The sequence below is a fragment of the Camellia sinensis genome, chromosome 1 (assembly GCF_055761805.1).
Source record: "Camellia sinensis isolate YWXY chromosome 1, ASM5576180v1, whole genome shotgun sequence".
NCBI lineage: Eukaryota > Viridiplantae > Streptophyta > Magnoliopsida > Ericales > Theaceae > Camellia > Camellia sinensis.
Window position 1 is genome coordinate 204,197,669 of NC_138961.1, and position 23,869 is coordinate 204,221,537.

Below are 23,869 nucleotides of genomic sequence, written 5' to 3' on the forward strand. Positions count from 1 at the left end.
TGAATGGTAGTAGTTTGGTATGAGAATTTCCTAGTAATGTGATGTTGGAAAAAGTTTGTCTTATAGTAGTTATGTGCATATTGACTACTATTGGACCTTGAAAAAGACAAATGGAGCATGATTTTCAAATAGATTGTTTGTTCAAGTAAGTGATAACGATGAAAAAATTAAGATTTATTTTTTTTTTTAAAATTAAAAGGTGTATATTGAGATTTTTTCGTTCTTAAAAGATGTGTGTATAGAGAATTTTTCCATATTAAGGTATTGCTGAATGTCTATTATGGTCATTTTTATTTAGGGTATAATTATCATTAAATTAATATTTCATTAAGTGTGTGCCTTGAGTAATTAGGTGTGTAGAAATAAAATTTTCTCAAAATGTTACATTCAAATTATAATTATTTCATTTTTTCTTTCACAAAATTAAAAAAATCAAAATTTATTCCAAATAAAACTTTTTAACCTTAAATCAAAATAATAAAATAATTAAAAAATTAACTCACGCCCCAAACAAAACCTTAATGGTTAACCGACAAACATCTCATGCAACTCCACAGAGACCGCCACGTTTTTATCGAATTCACCACCTGCTTTTTACTCTTTCTTGCATTCTCTCTAAAACCATATCTCCCTCTCTCTCTCTCTCTCTCTCTCTCTCTCTATATATATATATATATATATATATATCTTCCATTCTCGCACCAATTCATCATCACTCACCACCAGAATAGAACACATGAGAGAGGGAGAGAGAGAGAGAGTCGGAGGTGAAGAAGCTATGAACAACGCAATGGAGAGAGAATATGCAAAGACGCAAAGGAGAGAGCAGAGCACAATTCTTCGGCCGATTGGCCCATTTGAAACTCCTTCTCCCAGTAAGCATTTCTTACACTATTTATTGATAGGCCAAATTATATAGGTAGTTTCTAACACTATTTATTAATAGGCCAAATTATATAGGTAGTTTCTATAATTTGTTTTTTGTCATTTTAATTTATGATTTTATCTTAATTTGATCTAATTTATTACAATTGTTAATATTTTTTAATGAAAAATATGTAATTTTATCTTAATTTGATCTAATTTATTATAATTATTAATATTTTTTAATGAAAAATAAGCGACATGTCTCATATTTTAGAGGTAAAATTTAATCTAATTCAGTCGTTAATGAAGAACCAATTTAAAATGAAGAACCAAATTCGAGTCTAATAACAATGTAGGGATTAAAATAGGTAAAATGTAGGGACGTAATTTGTCTTCGTAAATGTATAAATTCCACAACTAGGGATGTCAAAAAAATCGATCAAACCAATCGAACAAAATCAAACCATTTGCATTTAGTCTGTTTTTTAATAAAAATTAGTCTGTGCAATTTTTAAATTTAATTTTTTTCGATTTTCGATTCAATATCGATTTAAACGATTTAAACACTTTATGCACCGACTGTTTTAATATACTTTATATTTAATATATATATATATATATATATAATTTAATAATATAATAATATTAATAAATATAATAAATTATTAATCTCAATTAATTAATCCTAGGATCCCTATAACCTAAGTTAATATACCTTTATTATATATAATGTTAACTCTAATTCACTATTCTTGAAGTTTTAGCCTGCGTTTGGTTGTGTTTTGTAAATGTGATTTGAGAGTATGAATTATATTTTGAGTTTATGGGTTGTAGAATTATGATTTGAGTGTAGAAAATTTGTTTGGTTATGATTTTTAAATAGAGTTTTGAATTGTGTTTTGAAGATGTATTTTGAATTATGTTTTGGAAGTTTGATGTGACATGTGAAAGGTGAAAATTTGTTTGGTGATGTGTTTTGAAAGTAATTTTCAAAACTTAATTCAATCAATAATTCATCATCAAACACACAACTCATATATCGATATCGATATCTATATTTTTTATCAACAATAATAACCAAACTATTTTTAAAATACTGAAATTAAACATTGATTTTTTTTGTCAATTATTTTTTTTTAGTAATTTTTTTGAATAATTGTGATTCCGAAATAATTTTTTCATTTTAAAATAAACCGATGTCAATTTTTTCTGCCAATTAATTTTTCTATCAATTCATTTATAAAATACGTTTTTAATTTTTTTCTAACATTTTGTTAAAGTCAACAACTTTTGAAAATACATATTAATAAATAAGGGATAAATATACTAACTTTCATATTTTAAAATACAAATCATAATATAAATCTTACAAAATATTATCAATTTATTTTTCATTTATTACATTTTTTGTAATTTAGTACAGATGTGTAACACAGACAGGGCCCTGTAGCACAACGTTCCAAAATTTATTTAACATGTCGTCTTCTTCTTCTGAGTCAAGGGGTCCTTGTGTGGATGCACGAGACAGGGCCCCTGTAGCACAACAATTTTCAACAATTTCTGCCATTTCCTGAAAATATTCAAACCCTTTTGTCCTAAACTTCTTCACATTTCTGCTAGCCTACAACAAGTACAAAACAAGAATTAAGCATTGTGTATATCATGAAACGTTTAAAATAAAATTAGAAAATAGTACAGATTAATGGAAAACCTTATCCCAAAATTCATCGGGTGCAACAACAGTGCCTATAATAGGATCCCATCCCAGACCAGTTTGTGCCTGGAGTCGCTTGAATGTCTGGTAATCAGCTTTCAAGCGCTGATATTTTTGGCGCACCTTAACACCTGTATACCGAAATCCATATATGTTGTGCAACTGATTTGCATAATGATTCCAATGCCTAATTGTCCATGAAGTAGTACGGCCCGTTGTTTGATTGTTTCTAACCTCATCTCTCAACATATTTATTAATTTCGTTTCAATTCTGGGCGTCCACATTTTGGTGTTCTCATTGTCATCGGAATTATTTCCATCCATCTATAAATATACAAATTATATTTAAACTAGTTTGGGATGAATATACAAGCAGAACAAAGTATTTTAAAGAACACTGCGATGGATATACAACAATAACAGTGCAAAATGATTTGAAGGAGAACACAGATAAAGGAAAAAGTACAGATTATTTTATTTCAAGGAAAAAAGTACGTAGCAGATTAATTGAATTTAAATAGCTGAAATATAATTACAAAAAAAAAAAAAAAAATTCAGATAGCAGAAATATAACCACAAATAATAAATAAAAAAAAATCGACTTTTATAAACCCAAAACCAACTTTTTTTCCTGTGTCCCAAACGACCCCTTGCAAGTAGTCATGGAAAAAACATTTTTTTGTTTTATCAAAAAAAATTTTGCATAAAAAAAATTTCGCTAAACCGTTTTTTTTTAATTCTATAAAATGTAATTTCAACCACTAGAAAGAAAAGGAGGGTAAAGTATGGTATGAACTCGATCAAAACAAAAGTATGGTATGAACATTTTATTTATTTATTTCTATAAATTAAAATATGACTCAAAATAATAAAAAATTAAAATACATACATAAATATTCTAATATGTTGAAAAATTATGAAAAAATATAATTAATTTTAACATAAGTATATTGACTTATCTTTTCATAACATCAAAATAAAAAATATTTTAATGTAAAAAAGATAACATTATTATTTTTTCGTTTTTAATTCATATTCATATGAATGATAAATTATTAATAAAAAATGAAATGCTATAAAAATTAAAAACTTTACTATATTTTGTATAAATCTTATTTACCATATAAATAAATAAATATAGACATATATATGTCTAAATGGTAATGTAACACTAGCTATCCCTGGTTTTAACCGTGTGTGCCAGCGCTAGGGGTGTCTTTGCTCTCAAAGCCTCAAAATTCAGTTAACATTGGGGTGTCTTTACTCTCAAAGCCTCAAAATTCAGTTAACATTGTGTTTAAATAGTAGGAAAGAAATCAGTAATTTTTTTTTAATTAACAATCAGATAAAAAAAAATTTAATATTGGTTGTTAACAATGTAAAAAAAAAAAAGCTTAATTAAAAAAAACACAATGTTAACAATGTTTTACAAAAAAAATTAGTTAACATTCAATGTTTAATAATGTGTTTAACATTGTGTTATATTGATTTGAATTCAAAACAAATTAGTATTGGTTGTTAATTGAAATTAAGGAAAAAAAATAGTAAAAAAGCCGGTGGGTTCAAACAGTTCAGGGAGGACCAGTGGTTCAAACCATTCAGGAATGGAAGGTGGAAGACAAAGCGGCAGAGAGGTGGGATGACCGCGTGGTCGACCGCGTGGTCGACCTGCCGGATGACCCGGGGGACGACCGGCTGGGTGTGTATGTTCACTGCCACTATACATTTGATAGAAGAAAGGTTCAAACCGTTCATAATTTCAAATAACAACCGATCTGAAATGGAAAATACGACATACCAAATTCTGATAAACCATTTACGAACTGATTTCAACTTCTCCAAAATCATTTATACATAACAGATGAATGATTTACACTATTTTTGAAGAACAAAAAGTTGAAACAGTTGATCGACTCGTTTGAAATCATTTTCAGATAACAGATAACAGACGAAGGATGAAGGATGAAGGATTTATTTACCAGATTAGTGGGAGTTGAATAATTATCGCCGGTGATGGAATGTGTATACTGATTGAACGAGCCACTGTTTGCTCGTCGAATTCGACAATAAATTTGATAAATTTGACCTGAAAAAAAAAATTAGAATGAATTTTTCAAATAATTTTCCTACAACAAAATATGTGAATAATTTTGTGAATAATTTCACCTCGCAGTCGTCGTTGATTGGTTGCCCGTAATAAGAATCGTCCGCAACGCACAAATCGTAACTCAGTTGATTTGTGAAATATGATACGAGTATGAAGCGGGTTGGATAGATTCATTATTTATAAAATGAGTCTGACCTCTGAAACTCTCTGAAACTCATCCGTGATGAATCTGAACACTGAGAAGTCGCCCGTGATAAATCTGAAGGACAGGTCTAGATGAGGTTCACGTGAAAGTTGGGAGATGATGAACAAGGCAGAAACGTTGAAAAAGAGATATTTGCTACCAAACAGATTTTGAAAATGTAATTTGAATTAACACGCGGAATCAATTTTTGAACATAGTATCCAAACGTCATACGCGAGCCCACGTGTTGAAAATTGATTTCAGTTCACAACCAAACAGAGCCTTAATATTTATTATTAGTTTTTTTTTGGGTTAATCTAGAAATTGTAAAATATTTATTAAATGGATACATAGGATATGTTCGAAATGGTTGACAAAATGCTAATTCAATATTTTTATATAAATGAGCAACTATATTAAAAAATAAGATAAATTGCAAACACACCCCTTAAGGTTTATTTAAATTACAAATTACCCCCTGTGATTTTAGAAATTATATTATACCCCCTAAGGTTTCTAATTTCATAACAAATATGTTCTTTTATTAATAAATCATCATGTTAATTAACAGTTTTAGTAATGTTAAAATTTTATTTAAATTAATAATTTAGATAATTTTATTATTATATAGGTGAACAATTAGAAATTTTACTTTTTTAATTAATTCTATTAAATAAAAAATTCTGACAGGAAAGTATTAGTAATTTTTCAAACCACAGGGGGCAATTCGTATTTTAAGCAAATATCAGGGGGGTGTATTTGTAATTTATCCTAAAAAATGGCTTAAATTTAAAAGATACTAAATCGATTAAATTGCATCAAATTGAATCATTTTAATTGGTGTGGTTCGGTGTAATTTGATAAGAGAAGCAATCTGTATCGACACTCAAAATAATAAAACAGCCATTATCAGTTCGGTGAAATATTTAATTTAAGTACTGACCGTATTGAACATATTACATCACTACCCACAACTATAAATTGATAAAATTTTGTAGCCTTTTTTTTTAATATAAAATTGTTTCAGTTGTTTGTTTACTTTTTATTTTTATTTTTTAAATCTCACCTACGTGTGACTTTTTTTACTTGTGTATTAATTGTACACAATTGTGACTTTCTCTTCTAAGGGAGAGTTTTTTTTGTAAAAAAATTTATATCGTATTTAATCTTTATTATTATGATTGTAATTTATTAAGTTGCATTGTAATATCTTATATGAATCAAATCTATAAAAAAAATAAAAATAAAAATCTTTTTAACTGTTTTATTAGTAAACAATCGTATGGTAGCAAACATGTCGTCATGTATGCACAACCGTACTATAAAGGTATGTACGTAATCAAATCATCTTCACATTCCCTCATATTACATAAGTCATTATAAATGTGAGTTTTCTAAGAGCATCTCTAACGGTGTACCAAATGTTTTATCAAATTTGAGTTAAAAGGGGGTCATTTCCTTAATTTGATACTTCGCGCTCCAACGGTTCAACATCAAATCCGTTTCATCAAATTTGCGCTGGGCAACCGGTTGGTTGACCGGCCGGTCAACCGGTAACGGCAAAATTTTTTTTTTTTTTTTTTTTTTTACCGGTTTGAACCTTTTTTTTTAACTTTTTGAACTTTTGGTGGTCGACCGGGTGGTCGACCACCTAGGCAAAATTTTTTTTTTTTTTTTTTTGACTGGTTTCAACCTTTTTTGTGAACTGTCTGAACTTTCTCCGGGGCGACCGGTTGGTTAACCGGTTGGTCAACCGGATGGTCGACCCGTTCGTCTCATCCCAACGGTTAGGAACAGTGATTTGGTGAAATGCTTCGCCTGCACTCAGTTTGGTACCATTTTTGCTGAATTCTGGATTTGATATCGATTTGGTGAAAACGTTGGAGCTTAAAAAAGTGACTTTTTCACCAAATTTTAAATTTGATGCCAGGTTTGGTTCACCGTTGGAGATGGTCTAACTACTTGTATTAATTGAAACAATTATTAATTTTACCAAATATAACACTTCTGAAGTCCTGCAACTAGAAAAAAAAGGTTTCTAATAGGGGTGTCCGCGGTTCGGTTTGGAACGATTTGCGGTTCGGTTTGGACCTGCCTGCATGTATACGGTTTGAGGAAAAGTCAACCCGCAACTGCTCGCAATGCGGTTTGTACGGATAGGATTCGCGGTTGCGCGGACGGTTTGCGGATTGAACTTTTTTTCAATTTTTTTAGTTAAACCCTTTTTTTTCCCCATTTTTTATCAATATTTATTTTAGACCTTTTTCCTACCATTTTCTAAAATACTCTAACATTAATAATTAATGAATTAAAACTTATAAAAAACTTATAAAATAAAAAACACAATAAAATCAATTCGTAACCTAAACAAATCATTCAAAATTTACCTTCATCATTAACTTGCATTCATCTCAATTCGTAACCTAAACAAATTATTCAAAATCTACATTCATCATTAACTTGCATTCATCTCAATTCGTAACCTAAACAAATTATTCAAAATCTAAATTCATCATTAACTTGCATTCATCCTACATTCAACTTTCTTAACCCAAATTAAAAAAATCCTACATTCATCATTCCTAACCCAAATACAAAAAAAAAAAGAAGGAGGTAATTTCAGTAACTTACATTCATCCAAAATGTAAAAAAATAAATAAAAATAAAAGGGGTTTTTTTGAACAGTTACATTTAAAAAAAAAAAAAAAATTTATGCGGACGGGTTGGGCGGGTGCGGGTCAAACCCGCAACCCGCCTGCAACCCGAAAATTAGATAAAATCCAAATCGCACCCTACCTTAATGTGTTTGCGAAATCGCCCATACATGCGCGGTTTGGATTGGGTAGGACGGTTTGGACGGATCGGATGACCTTATGCCCAGCTCTAATTTCTAATAATTAGTGCTTCGAATTATTTGTCATTGACTCATCCTATTCATTTATTTTACCTCCAATGAATGCAATGGATTAAGTTTTGATAAGGTAAGAGAATGGGCAGTTGTATACTGTCACTTTAATTTTTAAATTTTATTTTAAAAATCAAAACCTATTATCTTTATTGAATTTTGCCTGCACGTATTACTCCTTTTTAAAAAAAAAAAAAAAATATTTATCTAAAGAATTTTAACCTCCTGGTTCTTTATATTTTTATTGATATATTTTTCTAACATATTATTACCCTTAAATCTTTTTGTATAAGATGATGTGGATAAATTGGTACAACACGTTTATTTTTACTGTATATCATTTTTACTATAAAATAGATCAAATAGTGAAATTAAATTATATAATAACATTAGTCACTATAGTAAGGTAAGACTGTGTCGGCAGTACGTGACCTTACGAATTACAACTGTGTCAAAGCTGCCAAAAGTCATATATATATATATATATATATGCGTGTGTGCAGAATCTATCATATGTATAAAAAATAAGAAAACAAAAAAATTGGATACTTCTAGTAAAATATTTTAATAATTTATAAAAACTCTTTTAATTTAAATTTCTTTGTTAATTATTTTAAATTTATTGATTAATTAGATTTAAAATAATTATGAATCTACCCTAAGGGCATAAAATGTTTGCGCAATTTTTATTACACTTTAACGTGAATATACAAATATTTTAAACTTCTCAATATGTGCCTAATGACACGTTATCAAAATTCAATAATTATATATTATTTATCATATGCATTTTTATGAAGAATATACAATCATTTAAATTTATTAACAAGTGACCTAATTAACAAATATTTATTACTTTAAAATAAAAATAAAAAAACTCCAGCAAATCAAACAATATGATATTGTCCCCAGTGACTTTCTATAATTAGGGTCAAAGTGTAGAAATAGGCATAGCTTGCCCTCTGGCTGGTATTCAAAAGGACAAAGTAATAAATTTATGGGTACTTACCTATAGGTTCTAATAAGTGGACTTATTATTTAATAAATCTTATAAAAAAAATTTGTTATAAAAAAAGTCATTAATTATAAATTTTAGCGATAATTTATAAAAATTATGATAAAAAAAAGTCACTAATTGTCAATTTTTAGCGACATATATAAAAAATTGTCACAAAAAAATTATTTTTAGCGACAATTTTATCGAGACTTATTTTCAATAGAACTTGATGGGAATTAAGTCTAACTATTAGGACCTATTGATAATTTATCTTAAATTTATCTCATCTGAAATTTAAACTCCTTTAATTCATATGATAAAAAAGAGAAAGAGGAAAAGATATATTAAGAGAGAGAGTCAAAATAACAGTTGAGCCATGTGCAGGAAACATGTTATGAGTGTCAGTGACAAAATTTCAAGAAAAATGCTTCCGATTACTAATTTCACATCACTAATAGATTATTAATAATGTGGTAGACGTAGATTCTATTATTAATGTGATAGTTTAACTTTTATTTTTTATTTTTTCTTGTACTGTTAACTCATTAAAATTGATATTAGTATTCCTACATTAAAGCACTGAATCATGCCCGATTATTTTTTTTATCTTTCCCTTCCTTCTCTTCTTCTCTTTGTTTTTCGTCTTCTTTCTTTGGTCCCTTATCAACCAGGTGGTGTGCTTGTATTTTTTTGAGCATCTCTCTCTCTCTCTCTCTCGTGCCAATCTTATTGGGATTAGGAAGAGAACTCTGATGTTCTTTGCACTCTTCCTTTTTATTAATTGTATCTTTGTTCTTCATTATTATAATTAATAAAATAAATCAAATAATGAAATTAAATTATATAATAACATTAGTCACTATAGTAAGATAAGACTGTGTCGGCAGTACGTGACCTTACGAATTACAACTGTGTCAAAGCTGCCAAAAGTCACATATATATATATATGCGTGTGTGTAGAATCTATCATATGTATAAAAAATAAAAAAATAAAAAAATAAAAAAATTGGATACATCTGGTAAAATATTTTAATAATTTATAAAAGCTCTTTTAATTTAAATTTCTTTGTTAATTATTTTAAATTTATTGATTAATTAAATTTGAAATAATTATGAATCTACCCTATGGGTATAAAATGTTTGTGCAATTTTTATTACACTTTCATGTGAATATACAAATATTTTAAACTTCTCAATATGTGCCTAATAATGACACGTTATCAAAATTCAATAATTATATATTATTTATCATATGCATTTTTATGAAGAATATACAATCATTTAAATTTATTAACAAGTGACCTAATTAACAAATATTTGTTACTTTAAAATAAAAATAAAAAAAACTCCAGCAAATCAAACAATATGATATTGTCCCAAGTGACTTTCTAAAATTAGGGTCAAAAGTGTAGAAATAGGCATAGCCTCTGGCTGCTATTCAACAACAATGATAGAGACCACTAAAAAATCACATCACTAATAGCTCTAATGAGTTGAAAAATGTAAAAAATAAAAGAAAAAAGAAAAACACAAGAGACAACCATCACATCAAAGGGAGAGCCACATCATTAGTGTTCCGCTAGTATTCCCTTTTTAGTGCTCCCAAACATTAATCGCTATTCAAAGGACAAAGTAATAAATTTATCTCATCTGAAATTTAAACTCCTTTAATTCATATGATAAAAAAGAAAAACAGGAAAAGATATATTTTCATCTGAATTATTAAGAGAGAGAGAGAGAGAGAGAGAGAGAGAGAGTCAAAATAACAGTTGAGCCATGCGCAGGAAACATGTTATGAGTGTCAGTGACAAAATTTCAAGATTTCACATCATAAATAGATTACTAATAATGTGGTAAACGTAGATCCTACTATTAATGTCGTTTTTTATTTTTTATTTTTTTTGACACTGTTAATTCATTAAAACTGATATTAGTACTCTCAAATTAAAATACTGAATCATGCCCGATTAATATGGTGATACCATGTGAAGTGGATTAATATGGGCTCCTGTTTTTTTTTATCTTTTCCTTTCCTTCTCTTCTGCTCTTTGTTTTTCGTCTTCCTTCTTTTGGTTGGTCCCTTATCAATCAGGTGGTGTGCTTGCATTTTTTTGAGCATCTCTCTCTCTCTAGTGTCAATCTTATTGGGATTAGGTAGAGAGCTCTGATGTTCTTTGCACTCCTCCTCTTTATTAATTGTATCTTTGTTCTTCATTGTTATAATCAATAAAGTCTTCTTTACCGATAAAAAAAAAAAAATGTGAAGTGGATTAGGCGCATGATATATAGCGGTTGAAGTAGTGGGACTTGTCTTGCATATGGTAGACCACCATCGTCATTAGCCATGTGGAGTTGTTAGTCATAGAAAGAATGACTAGTATAAGAGGGTCAGCCTCAATTGATCGAGTTATTCTAAAAGGACTTGGGCCGACCTAGAGAGTCTCCCAAGTTGGTATGAACAATCGGTGATCCATTTAGACATTGAGATTGGCGCAAGGGTAAAGCTATTCTCCCAGTACTACTAATCACATGCATACTTCAACAGTCTCATTTTCTAGTCATACTTTAGATGAGAGAAGGGAATTATGAGTATTACCTACACTCACTCACGTACCCTAGATCACCATGGTGTTGGTATGACGAATCAATTTAGTGAAAACTACACGGTGAGAGTAATAGAGATATTATTAGATGAGTAATGTATAGTTATGCAATATATTAATGAACATGCAACCAAACACATAGCAACCATGAAGTAGATGCAATGTTGCGAAACGAGAAATCCAAGTCTTATTTTTTCTTATCCTTATCCAACAAATTGTACTAATGTCTAATACCATGGAATGGAATAATTATAGAAATTGCATAAGCCTAGAATGAACTCAATGTAGATAAGTTACGATGCAATATGGTTATATCTATTATGATAAAGTGGTGGTCACTGTGAGATTTGTGAGTACTTATTGTTGAATTTTTTTTTATATAGTTAATCGTCTAATTTGATATAATTCTCTTGATATTTATAATTTTTTTTATTTTTTTTTATTTTTATCGATTAACAAACACATTATATTGTAACGTAACCCGACCACATAAAGTCTAACTTTTGAGGGTGCACACACCATGGGGTTGGATGACATTTGGCAGCCAATGAAAACGATTTTGAATTGTACAGGATTAAGAAATTACACTGTTTGGGATATGTCCTAGTTCTGTTTGATTGTTACATATATATATATATATATATATGTTTCTAATTTAAAAAAATAAAACATTTAATTTGGTAAAAAAAAAAAAACTTCAAAACCAAAGAACACTCATTACTTTAATATGATTTTCTTTCTCAGGGTGAAAATAATTTTTTTGATATTCATTTTGTCAAACTGATTTGTAATTGGGCTCGGTTTCTCTCTAGCTGTCAGGCCTTGTGAGCCCACCATGGGCCCTCCGACGACCATCTAAACTATTTATTTTGTTAAACTACTGGATCATTCAAAAAATAATTAAAATGATCCAACAATCATAACCCATAATTTTATGAGATTTATTTGCAGAAATTGGACAATTATTTTAAAATTATCTCTGTCATCCAAATAATTATCATAAAAACATGTGATTATGACTATAAGATTAATTTAATTTTGGATAAATTATGTAAATAATCATGTACTTTACATGATGTGTCAATTTAATCTCTGTAGTTTCAATTTATTCGATTTTACCCCTTAATTTAACGGAAGGTCAATTTAGTCTCTTAATTTTGCCCCTTAATTTATCTTTGTCAATTTGGTTCATCTACTTTACACGATGTGTCAATTTGATCCTGTAGTTTCAATTTTCTCGATTTTGACAGGGACTAAATTGATACATTGTGAAAACTACAGGGATCAAACAATTATCATAAAAACATGTGATTATGACTATAAGATTAATTTAATTTTGGATAAATTATGCAAACAATCCCTGTACTTTACATGATGTGTCAATTTAGTCTCTGTAGTTTCAATTTATTCGATTTTGTCCCTTAATTTAATGGAAGGTCAAATAATGTGTCAATTTGGTCCCTCTACTTTACACGATGTGTCAATTTGATCCCTGTAGTTTCAATTTTCTCAATTTTGACAGGGACTAAATTGATATATTGTGAAAAATACAGGAATCAAATTGATATATTATTTAACTTTCTGTTAAATTAACTTAACAACCGTTATTTATTGGATTAAAATGACACAATCCGTTAAATTAAAATGTAAAATCAAACAAATTAAAATTACAAAAATCAAATGAATACATCGTATAAAATACAAAAAACTATTTACATAATTTTCCCTTTAATTTTTTAAAGATAATCTAAATGCAGAGTCATAGTCATCTAAAATGAATAGTTTAGATTTTCGGAGTGGGGCCTGGTGGGACTTCCAAGGCCCAAAGGCACCTTCAGACAAAATAGACTAGGAGAAGTCCCTTTTTATCTATTTATTTATTTTATTTAAAAAAAGAAAAAAGAAAAAAAAGTTATAAGAACTCAACCAAAACAGGTTCCTCTAATTTTTAAGGCCATTCTATATATAAAAAAATTGTGGGTTGTTTCTCTTTCTGCCTTAAAATTCAGAAATTGTACTCATCTTTAAGAAATGAATATTGCTTTTTTTTTTCTTTCTTTTATTTTTTTTTTTGGTAAAACAGTGAACTAATAGAATTAAGCATTCAAGGTTCTGGGGTATAAAACCCCTCTAGCATCACCATACATCTGATTTAAAACATAAGGAGCAGAAATATTGAGACTTTTGGTGCATATATTGAGACTTTTCTTTTTTCTAGCCCACTAAATTATGTTTCTTCTTTACTGATAAGAAATAAAAGTGAAAAATCTTCAAATCCCTCATTATATATTACAGTGTGATTTTATTAATTTTTTTAGTTGTGTAAATGGGAAATTTACATTAGATTTTAAGAGTTTTATAGGAAACTCTAAAATCTCACCAATGTTATCGTTGTTCAATTTCACCATTTTTTCTTGCAGTCAAACCATACAAACAGTCATGTCCTAAGTGAATTTTGAACCTTTACTCGCTTCTTTTTCATTTTATGGTTTCATATATGCAAGAATAGTCGGCATATAACAATAATAAGTCAATGCAAACTAGGCTAAAAAACAAAAGCTGAAGAAAAAAGGATTGAAAATCCAACAAACACAATCTTGAAAATTTCAACTCCAAAGAATAAAATTTGATGGGGTTGATTTGAGGGTTGATGATGATACTAGAGGTGCATTCAATTTTTTTAAAAAAAAAGAAAAGAAAAGAAAAGAAAAGCTTAAGCTAGCTAGTAATGGCAGCAAGAGTGAGGTCCCAAAATGCTCCCCCACAAGTGTAACACAAGCTTTGAACTCTTAATTTACCAGGAGACCCATTGGGAAGACTTATGAAGATTAGGGTTTTCATAAAAAGAAATATAACCAACATTTTGAATAGCAATATCAGGACGACATGAATATGTATTGATCACAGTACTGTGGACCGGTATAGACAAGGAGTTTATAGCTTCATAGGTTCTAAGTTTTAAATAGCTGTATCGGGAATATAAATTGCGTTGATCACGGTGTTGCAGCATCAAAAAGAGACTCCGCCGAAATTTAAAACTATGAATAGGAAAGAGTAACGATAGAGATTATGAAAAAAATGATGAAGATAGTTATGAAAGATTTTTTATTTTTAAATTATTCATATAATAAAATATTATACATTAATCATATACTAATCAATGAATAAAAAATTTTAATGACGAATTTTATGATATATTTTTTATAATTCCTAACATTATTAGTCGGGAAAATCAGTAATTTATTTTCTTGTTCATATGATGATGAAATTATGAACATCTAAATTAATCTGCTCACTCCAAAACTAAAAATATCAAAAAGGGGTTGGAAGTTTGCAAATAATAGTCTTACAGTTGTTTCTTTTTCATAGCTTGTTTATTGTTGTGCATCCACACTTTGAAAACCTGTCTCTTCACACCCACTTCACCACAAAACTGCTGAACTTGTTCCTCATCTTGCTTCTGGATCTTCCATTCCAACCTCTCTGCAAACTGTTGCATCCTATCTTTCTGTTCTTGGCTGAATTTCGTCCGAAACCTCTTCTTGGACCCCGTAAATGGCTGCTGTACAATCCCCATTGGTGGTTGTGTTCCATCATTGCAATGAAAAACCATGTTGTTAAGGTCTTCGCTCGACGACTCCGCTGCAACTCCGCCGCCGAACGCCATCATCACCGGCTGAAATGGACCCGTCGGCGGAGCATATCGGTGGTGGTGGTGGTGATGATGCGGCGGCGGCGGAGGAGGAAGCGGTTGTGGAAGATGGGTTGTGGTGGTGGTTCTATGGGTAGTGTTTCTGTTGGGATTGTAGGGGTAATAGGAATTGGTCCCGGGTTGTTGAAACTCACCTTCTATCTCTTTTCGGTGAAAATTCCGGTGGCAATCACATGCTGCGCATTTCAATTCTTCAGGTGTGCCTTCTTCTCCGCTCGGCATAAATTCTCCGCACCCATCAACGACATGACATCCCATGTTCGCGGCATGGTTCTTTAGACACTCTCTGTATCGAAATGACGCACTACTACCACTGTTAGCCTCCAAACTCGGCGGCGGCGGCGGTTGTGGTGGTGGTGGTGTTTTTGAGTTTGATGCTCTGGCAATCGTTGGAGATGGAGATGGAGATGGAGATGGAGTTGGATCTGGATCTGGATCTGGGTTTGGATCTCTTCCCTCAACATGGGTTTGTTGGTGTAGATTCAATTGTTGATGAAGATGGTGATCTAGGGTTTGCTGTGTAGGGTTGAGAACTGTGCTTTGATGATGATCGTTTCTTCTTCTACCTGTGACTGCTGCTGTTGTTGTTGTACTGTAACCTATTGAAATGCCCATATCTTTGTCTTGCCCTCTCAGCTCCATTTTAATTCTCTTCCTTAAAAGAGACTAAAACCCTTTGATCTCTTCAACTTTCTCTTTCCTCTATTTTAATCTCTTCTTAGATCATCATCATCATCATAACCTTGAAGAGTCTCTCTTTTCTGATTCTGAACCCAAAGCTAATCTTAAGAACAAACAACAATCAATCACATAATCAACTGGGTAATCTAGAATTTTTAATATGTGCTCTCTTTTTTCTTTTGATTTGGACTTGCGGATGCCAATGATAAACCCACCAAACCCTAATTAGATAATGAAAAAAGATTTCAATTTCTCAAACCTGAAGAGGGGTAAACATATATATTATTTTTTAAAACAAAGTTTAAGGAGGAAAAAGAAAAAAAAAAGATTCTTGGAACTCGAAACTCAGACTCAATGGGTCCCTCAATGGTTAATCAAAACTATTGTTCAACAGTAGGTTAAGACATTAGAATTGCGCTGCACCATTAACATCATACAATTCTTAATAACTACATTAATACATACATGTATATATATATATATATATATATATGTGTGTGTAGGTATTATATTAGCAAAAGGAAGAGAGAGAGAGAGAGAGAGAGAGAGAGAGAGAGAGAGAGGAGAACTGGGGTTGTGTTTCCTAACAGCAATCCAACCCCATAAAACCCATCCATCAGAGGAAACAAATGGGTTTGGTTTTGTGGGTACTTTCTCTCTTTTCTCTCTATCAAAGTGATGAGTATTGATTCAGAAGAGACTGATGACACTTAAAGAGTCACACTGCAAAACAACCGACAAGGTCATGTTCGTCCTCTCCCAAGGCCTGCACACTGGTCCACTCTCTCATTATTGCCCCTCCCTTCTCTATTTGTTTCACTCCCACACCTCAAAACCCTAAAACAACCTTTATACTCCCAAATAAGAGAGAGTGAGAGTGAGAGTGAGAGTGAGAGAGTGAGATTGATGATGATGATAGTGATGGGACGTTGCCTGGAATCTTCCTGCAACCTTAAAATCCTTTGTTACGAGCAATGTTAAAATGGGTAAATCAACCATAAAACGCAGTTAGAAAGGTCGAAAGATGGTTTAGGAAAAGAAAATGTTGAGAGAGGAGAGAGATAGGGAGGACTTTTTTTTTTTTTTTCTTGTGCGAAGAATTAAGGTGAAAATGAGGGGCCACAGCACGGCAATTGGTCCTGTTAGTGCGGAAATTATTTGAATAATTTTGAAGTGTTATATCATATTATTTAAGTATAGTGTTTAGGATTAATCAGGAATTTGTACAAGGGTTTCAGATTATTATCATGTTCTGAGTTTATGGCATTATGAGACTTTGAATGATTTAAAATTTGAAGTACATTAGAATATTATAACAGGAAATTTAGAAATAGAAGAGCTTAATTTTTGTAGAACTGTCAATTTTTGTCTTTTAAAGTTTTTTCATCACACCATTAGTTGATTGAGAGCAGTACAAAACGTGAATAATGTCAAATAAACAAAGCTACAACTCACCCACAAAAATTTGTTTAGAATTTGCCCGGAAAGAAAGTTGAGATTTGAGTAGTGAAAGAAATGAAATAAAACAGGATTAAAATTCATAATGAAATTTGAGATAACTGATGAATAATTACTTTGTAGTGGTGTGTGTGTGTGTCAGATTTATGTCTTTTTCTATCTCTGGGTTTCTCCAAAGGGTTGTCGTGTGGTGCGGGGGTGAGCGTGGAGCAGTGGCCTGCAAGTCTTCCACTCTTTACCCAACAGATGACTTTGGCTTTGTTGTAGCTTTGGAATCAGATATCAGAACAGAAGAGATCAGCCTTTTACAAAGGAGTGTGCCAGTGCAATCTGCATTGGATGCTGTTTGGCTACCATTGTTGGCCAAATTGGCATCCCTGCCCCTTTTTTTTTTTCAAATATTTATTATTATTATTATTATTATGTAGAGTATTTCCGTCAGTTTATACGCATCAAATTAAGTCTTTACAGTTTGAATAAATTTTTTGAGACAGAGCTTACATCTTGCAGTCTAAAACCCCAAGATATATGTTTGCTGATTAGGAAATTCGAATCTAAAATTTAAAAAGAAGCAAATCTATAAGTTTCAGTCGTCACCCACTAAACCAATCACCCTATTATTTCACTCCCTCTCTTACAGATATGAGAAATATGAATATTATCAAATATTTATAATAATTAAATGTTTCTGTGCTTTGGTATTCGTTTGCTTTGGGGTACAGTGTTGCAATAATACTTCCCCTATATTCAATACACACTATTATTATTCATGTGATGACAATTTATGTTTTAGCAATATTAGAAATTTTAAAAAAATTACTCAAAAACTAATAATAATAAGTATATGATCATTGTAGGTATAATTTGTATTGTAATAATTTTAAATCTATACTATATATTAATTTCAAAATAAGATTCAAGATACATGTTTTTAGCGCCTGCATTTATTTTTGTTTATGTTTAGCACCCCAGCAAGTTTGGGATTCTCTATTTAAACATTGGAATCCTCTATTCTTCCATTTTTTTTAAGGGTAAATTACACTAACTTTCTTTGAGGTTTGGAGAAAATATAACAAATTTCAAAATTTTAACATAATTATATCAAATTTCTTAAAATTTTTAGTTTACATAACAATTAATCTATTTTTCTTTAATAATTTGTTAGTTATATGAATGAAAAAAATTTATATTTTTATCTTACACTAACGTATATTTTTCCTTATGTATAGTTGTATTTTTACACGATTTGTATTAGTTACATCTCTTTAGCCTTATTAAAATGAAAATTAGTATAATTATGTTAAAATTATGGGACTTACTCTATTTTCTTTACACTTTAAGCGTCAGTAAATATATCCCTTTTTTTAATTAACTAATTTATTTTTACAAGTAGCAGAATTAAAAATTGAAAATAAAAAATTACATAGTGCAACAGTGAAATTCAAATTTAGATAACACATATAAGCTGATAGGAACACATCATTTATTAGGTCAATTATTCTCCTTCGATCTTTTCATTGCTTCTTAGATCAAATCACTTTATCGCAAGGATACAATGAGTATAATTTTGGTTAGTCTAGCCCTTTTTAGGGTTTAAAGAGAAGTCTCAATATAAAGCTTTTAAATATTAATTTTAAATTTCTCCATGGTAATTTTTTGTTTATAATTTTTTTTACTTACATGAATTATTATTATTTTTTGGGTCAAATATTAAATTTAAATAATTTCATTTTTTTTACTATTCGCTACATATGTCAATTTAGGTTTTCTTTTACTCTTAACATTTTCATTTATAGTGATCATATAACTAATATACTTAATTTTTTTGGTGACCGTAAATTTATATTGGCCTTTATGAATGTTAATTTGAAAAAACCTATTTTTAAATTTAATGATTTTAAAAAATCTAGATTTTGATATATATATATATATAGTACATAAATTTGAGCTTTTAAATTATCTTTTAATAAATATGTCAAAAAATTTACAATAGAAAACAAATGTGAAACTTCAATAACAGAAAAATGCCAATTCAGTTAAAAAAAAAAAAAAAAAAAATTGGTTCTCTTGCCCTTGATATACAAGGTCAAGGAATGTGTTATTCTAATTAACAAGTCCCAGGTGAAGCCAATTTGGCGTTCAAAAAAAAAAAAAAAAAGGGGTAAGCCAATTTCAGTAACTCTGGGCTCCAAGAGATTTTTAGATATTACTAATTTTACAGTCTAAAAATCCTTCTTTTCACACAATAGTCCCATTTTGTGATGTGAATTCAATCATTGACGTAAATTAAGGGGTTGTTTGGGGTGTCCTAAATAAGTATATTTTTTTGTCTTTTTAGACTAAAAAATTGAGGAAAAAAATATATTTGGGTTAACTTTTTGACTTTTTATGAAAAAATGTGTATTAAAAAATTGTATAAATTAGTGTGTAGGGGAAAATTAGGATTGAGAGTTGTGCAGTCGTAATTTTTGACTTTTGGTGAATAATGATAACTTTTTAACTTTTTGAGCAACTTTTTGACTTTTTGACTTTTTATGAACTTGCTAAACTTGGCCTAAATAATGTTCTTAAAATAAAAAAGATTGATGTTAGAAAAACAACGGCGAAGTTATGATCCTTTAGGGCATGTTTGATTGGGTGGATTAGAGCATGGGATTAGGATTATTAATCCGTTGGCCCAATTATCTCATGTTTGTTTTAACATTTTGGTTTAGGATTATTAATCCAATGGATAATTAATCCAACAAATTTATAGGATTATTAGTAATGGGGTAGGGGTGAGATTATTAATCCAATGGATATTAATCCAATTGGATAGTGAATCCTACACTAATTTAATAGGATTATTAATACTTCACTATTAGTCTTTTGAATCAAACATGACCTTAAAGTACAATGTTATACAAACATTTTTTATTTTATTTTTATAAATTTATGTGGCATATAGTAACAAAGTCTTGGAATATAAGATGAGGCCGACTGAAATGAATGACAACAATTGTAAAGTAAGTTTATTCCAAGCAAAAAAATAAAAATTTGTTTGTATGGTAATATTTTTCTTTAAAATATATATATATATATATATATATATATTTTTAATTTTTTGTTAAGACTACTGTATTTACTCAATGCTAAACAATTGTACATTGCTGATTTAATGAAACCACTACAAGAAATTAAGTATTTAGAGATGAAATCCCTTTTCGAGACAAAATAATTAGTTGCTAAATGTGTCATTGTTGTATTTTCAATAACAAAATTGGATATTTAGTGATGAATTTCTATCCTACTGAAACCAAAATTTTCATTAAATTTTTTTGGTACGAAATTATTTTATCCTTAAAAGTGTATTTATTAGTAACATTTTCAAAATTTCTTCACTAAAATATTAAAAAGTATTTTTTGACTTTTTGAGACAGTTTTTCAGTGATGAATTTCTTGATTACAGAAATTAGTCTCTTAATATTTTTCGTAACAAAATTTTTACTTTTGGAAATAAAAAATTTAGCCCTTAAAACTCTTGTATATTGTAGTGAACTCACCATTACTAGATTGTAGATAAAATTATAATTAGTTGGGTTCATAAAATGTAGTAGGGAATGTATCTCTATAGCAAGGTTGTTTGTTGTAGTGAATGGCTCACCAACGGAGGAGTTTTCACCACAGAAAGGTTTCAGACAATATGACTCTCTATTTCCTTTCCTCTTCAACATAGTGGTTGAATGTCTGAATATTTTAATGAACAAAGCTTATGAGAAAGACATTATCAAGGGGGTAAAAGTTGAGGTAAATGAGGTAGTGATATCCCATCTCTAATTTGTTGATGACTCCATAATATTTGTGAGGCTGATATGGATCAAATAGTGCACACAAAAAGGATCCTAAGATGCTTTGAAATTTTGTCTGGAATGAGAATCTATTTCTACAAGAGTGTTGTGTGTGGAGTTGGTGTGGATGAGGGAACTTTGGTTTCTTTCACAGATATTCTGAATTGCAAGGATTATGGCTTGTCACTCAATTTTTTGGGTCTTCCCGTAGGTGTTAATCTAGGAAGGAAATCAACTTGGAAGCCAGTTTTGGATAAAGTAAGGTCTAGGTTGGCTGGGTGAAAGAAAACGCTCATTTGCTTTGCAAGTAGATTAACTTTGATTAAGTCTGTATTATCTAACCTTCCTATTTATTATCTCTCTTTGTTCAGAATGCCTACTAGAGTGGTTTGAGAGATTGAAAGGCTTGAAGCTTCTTTCCCATGGGGTGGGAACGGTTTAAAGACGAAGGTTTATATGGTGAAATGGGCTGAAGTATCAAAAAACATGAATCAAGGTGGTCTGGGGATTAAGAGAATTAAGGATGTCAATGCAAGCTTATTTTTTAAATGGTGGTGGAAATTTGGATGTAAAGTAAATGCTCTATGGAGAAGATTGTTGTGCAGCAAGTACATGATTAAGGAGGTCAATTGGCTCCCACCTGAGAACACTTCATCTAGACATTCTAGAATCTGGAGTGATGTTCTTGCTATTGTAAGTCATAATCAACCTCTTGTGGAGTTCTTTTTGGTGCAGTATCAGATAAAGGTTGGAAATGGGTGCAGAATCAAGTTTTGATATGATAAGTGGGTTAGAAATAGATGCCTTAAAGATGAGTTCCTTAGAAACTTTAGTTTATCAAATGACAAGGAGGGCATACTGTCTTATTTTTCTGAGAGGAAATCCAGTTTGGAGGAGTGAAACTTATCTTTCAGAAGGAATTTGAATGATTGGGAAAAGGCGGAGGTCACTAGTTTGGCTGCTGCTTTGAGGGAGGCCTCTTCTCTAAGTCTTGATGTAGAAGACTGTCATGTTTGGAATGGTTCTAATGATGACAGCTTTAAGGTATCTGATATCTATAGGTTTAGTGCTTCTCTTATGGGCCCTCGTCTCAAAATTAGTAAGTTTGTGCGGAATATAATTGTATTTCCCCCCCCCCTCCCAAAAAGTTCAATTTTTTGGTTGGTTGGCTTGGAGGAATAGAGTTAAAACATGGGATCTTTTACAACATATCGGTGTCCTTCATAGTAACACTTCTGTCTTATGTGCTTTTTGCAAAATTAAAAATGAATCTGCCACTCATGTCCTCTCACTACAACAAAAAGCACATTTCGACACCATTTGTAGCAACCAAATTGGTTTTAGTCGCCAGTGACAGCCATTTGGTGACCAAATTACAACTTGTCGCCAAAGGATGAAGAATTGGTGGCCAATTGAAATATTTGGTTGCGGAAGCTTTTTGGTGTGGGACAAAGTAAGCGTAGGAAGAGGAAAAATTTATAGTGACTATTTTTTATTTTTGGCGACCAATATATTTGTCGCTATAAATTTATCTTTGGCAACAAGCCATAATTGTTTGCCAAATCTTTTTCTTACCTAAAACGCTGCTTTTTTTTAGGGTAAAGAAATATGTTTTTTTTTTTTTGAGAACAGAAGCTAAAGAAATTTGTTCACCAACGTTTTTCATTCGACTGTGAGAAAATTAGACCTAAAGGCCCCTTTTCTCCCATTCCCTCTCAGCTCTATCACTCATCGTTGCTTATCTCAGTCGCACGCCGTCACTCTGTTGCACGTCGGTCCAGCCTCCGACAACCATCCACACCAACACCAGGTATGTCTTTTCTCTTTTCTCACTCGCGGTCCCATTTTTTTATTGCTTTTCGTCTCTCGTCTCTCTTTTCTCTCTTTCTCTCTCTCTCTCTCTCTTTATCGGTGGAGCATAAGAGCTCTTTCCTCTCTCTCTTCTCACTCAATCTCTGTTTTTTCCCAAATTATTAAACCTTAATAACTATATTTTATTTGCATGATTTCTTTAGATTCATTATGATTTGAACCTCTGCTCCATATTCAAAATCTGTTTGCTATATCAGATTGGGGAAAACTTTATATTAGTTTTTTGGTTGAAGAATGGTGGTTGTTTTGTGGACATCAAACTCTATATAATTTTTTTTTGAATGAATAGCATTTTTTGTATGTCTAAACTACTATAATGTTTGTGTCTTAGGGTTTGGGTTTATTTGATGCCTGCGCTCGGGGCATCTTATGGATGAATGACCTTCACTTACTTGACAAAATGCCAATGAGAATTTTTATTTTTATTTTAATTTTAATTTTCTAAAGATGGTGTTGAGTGAAATAATTGGGTCCAAGAGATCTATTTGGTTTGTTTTGAAGTCACTGTATTGATATTTTGGACTTGGGTATGTGTTTGTAATAGTTTTTTGGATGGGCATGTTTCATAATCAATGTTTTGAATCACAGACAGCTTAGTTTAAATTAAATAACCCTTTTACTAAATTTGCATTTTTTTCCCCTTTTTTGGGTTAGGTGTGGTTTTTTATCCTTTTTTTAATGATTTGAGTGCCAGCTGATTGAACTTCCATGAATACACTATTTGAGGGTACAATTGCTTACAGGGATTTGTACTCAACATATATAAAAGAATGTGAATATTCGTTGGTGATATGATGTGACATTTTATTCATGGGATTAGAGAATATATAGATAGGACTAGTGTTATAAAGATGCATTACATTCACATAGTTAAAAGTAATTTTCACCATTATTTTGGTATGCTTAGTTACTGTTTGTGTGTGTGCACACATGTGAAAGAGA

General features: G+C 30.6%; 2 protein-coding genes and 1 long non-coding RNA gene across 3 annotated transcripts; 1 reads left to right on the top strand and 2 right to left on the bottom strand.

Annotated features, from left to right (window-relative positions):
* Positions 1–688: 688 nt before the first annotated feature.
* LOC145801839 (uncharacterized) lies at positions 689–23,628 on the top strand. Its single transcript, XR_014343493.1, has 3 exons — positions 689–875; positions 22,775–22,865; positions 23,259–23,628. It is a non-coding gene; the product is annotated as an uncharacterized LOC145801839 (long non-coding RNA).
* Positions 2,267–5,147, bottom strand: LOC145801836 (uncharacterized). Its single transcript, XM_082893533.1, has 4 exons — positions 4,748–5,147; positions 4,561–4,667; positions 2,579–2,905; positions 2,267–2,488 (listed from the first exon to the last, which is right to left on the bottom strand). Exons 1-4 carry the CDS (start codon positions 4,860–4,862, stop codon positions 2,282–2,284), a joined length of 756 nt encoding a protein of 251 aa, XP_082749659.1. The 5' UTR covers positions 4,863–5,147; the 3' UTR covers positions 2,267–2,281.
* On the bottom strand, positions 14,539–16,587 carry LOC114261957 (zinc-finger homeodomain protein 2). Its single transcript, XM_028202282.2, has one exon. The coding sequence runs from the start codon at positions 15,729–15,731 to the stop codon at positions 14,724–14,726; it is 1,008 nt and encodes a 335-aa protein (XP_028058083.1). The 5' UTR covers positions 15,732–16,587; the 3' UTR covers positions 14,539–14,723.
* Positions 23,629–23,869: the final 241 nt, after the last annotated feature.

Excerpts from the sequence above, each read along its gene's own strand:
- LOC145801836 (XM_082893533.1), bottom strand. The coding sequence starts at position 4,862 with ATGAATCTATCCAACCCGCTTCATACTCGTATCATATTTCACAAATCA. Across the intron at positions 4,668-4,747 it reads CAATCAACGACGACTGCGAG|GTCAAATTTATCAAATTTAT; the intron begins GTGAAATTATTC and ends TTTTTTTTTCAG. Across the intron at positions 2,906-4,560 it reads ATTCAACTCCCACTAATCTG|ATGGATGGAAATAATTCCGA; the intron begins GTAAATAAATCC and ends GTATATTTATAG.
- LOC114261957 (XM_028202282.2), bottom strand. The coding sequence starts at position 15,731 with ATGGAGCTGAGAGGGCAAGACAAAGATATGGGCATTTCAATAGGTTAC.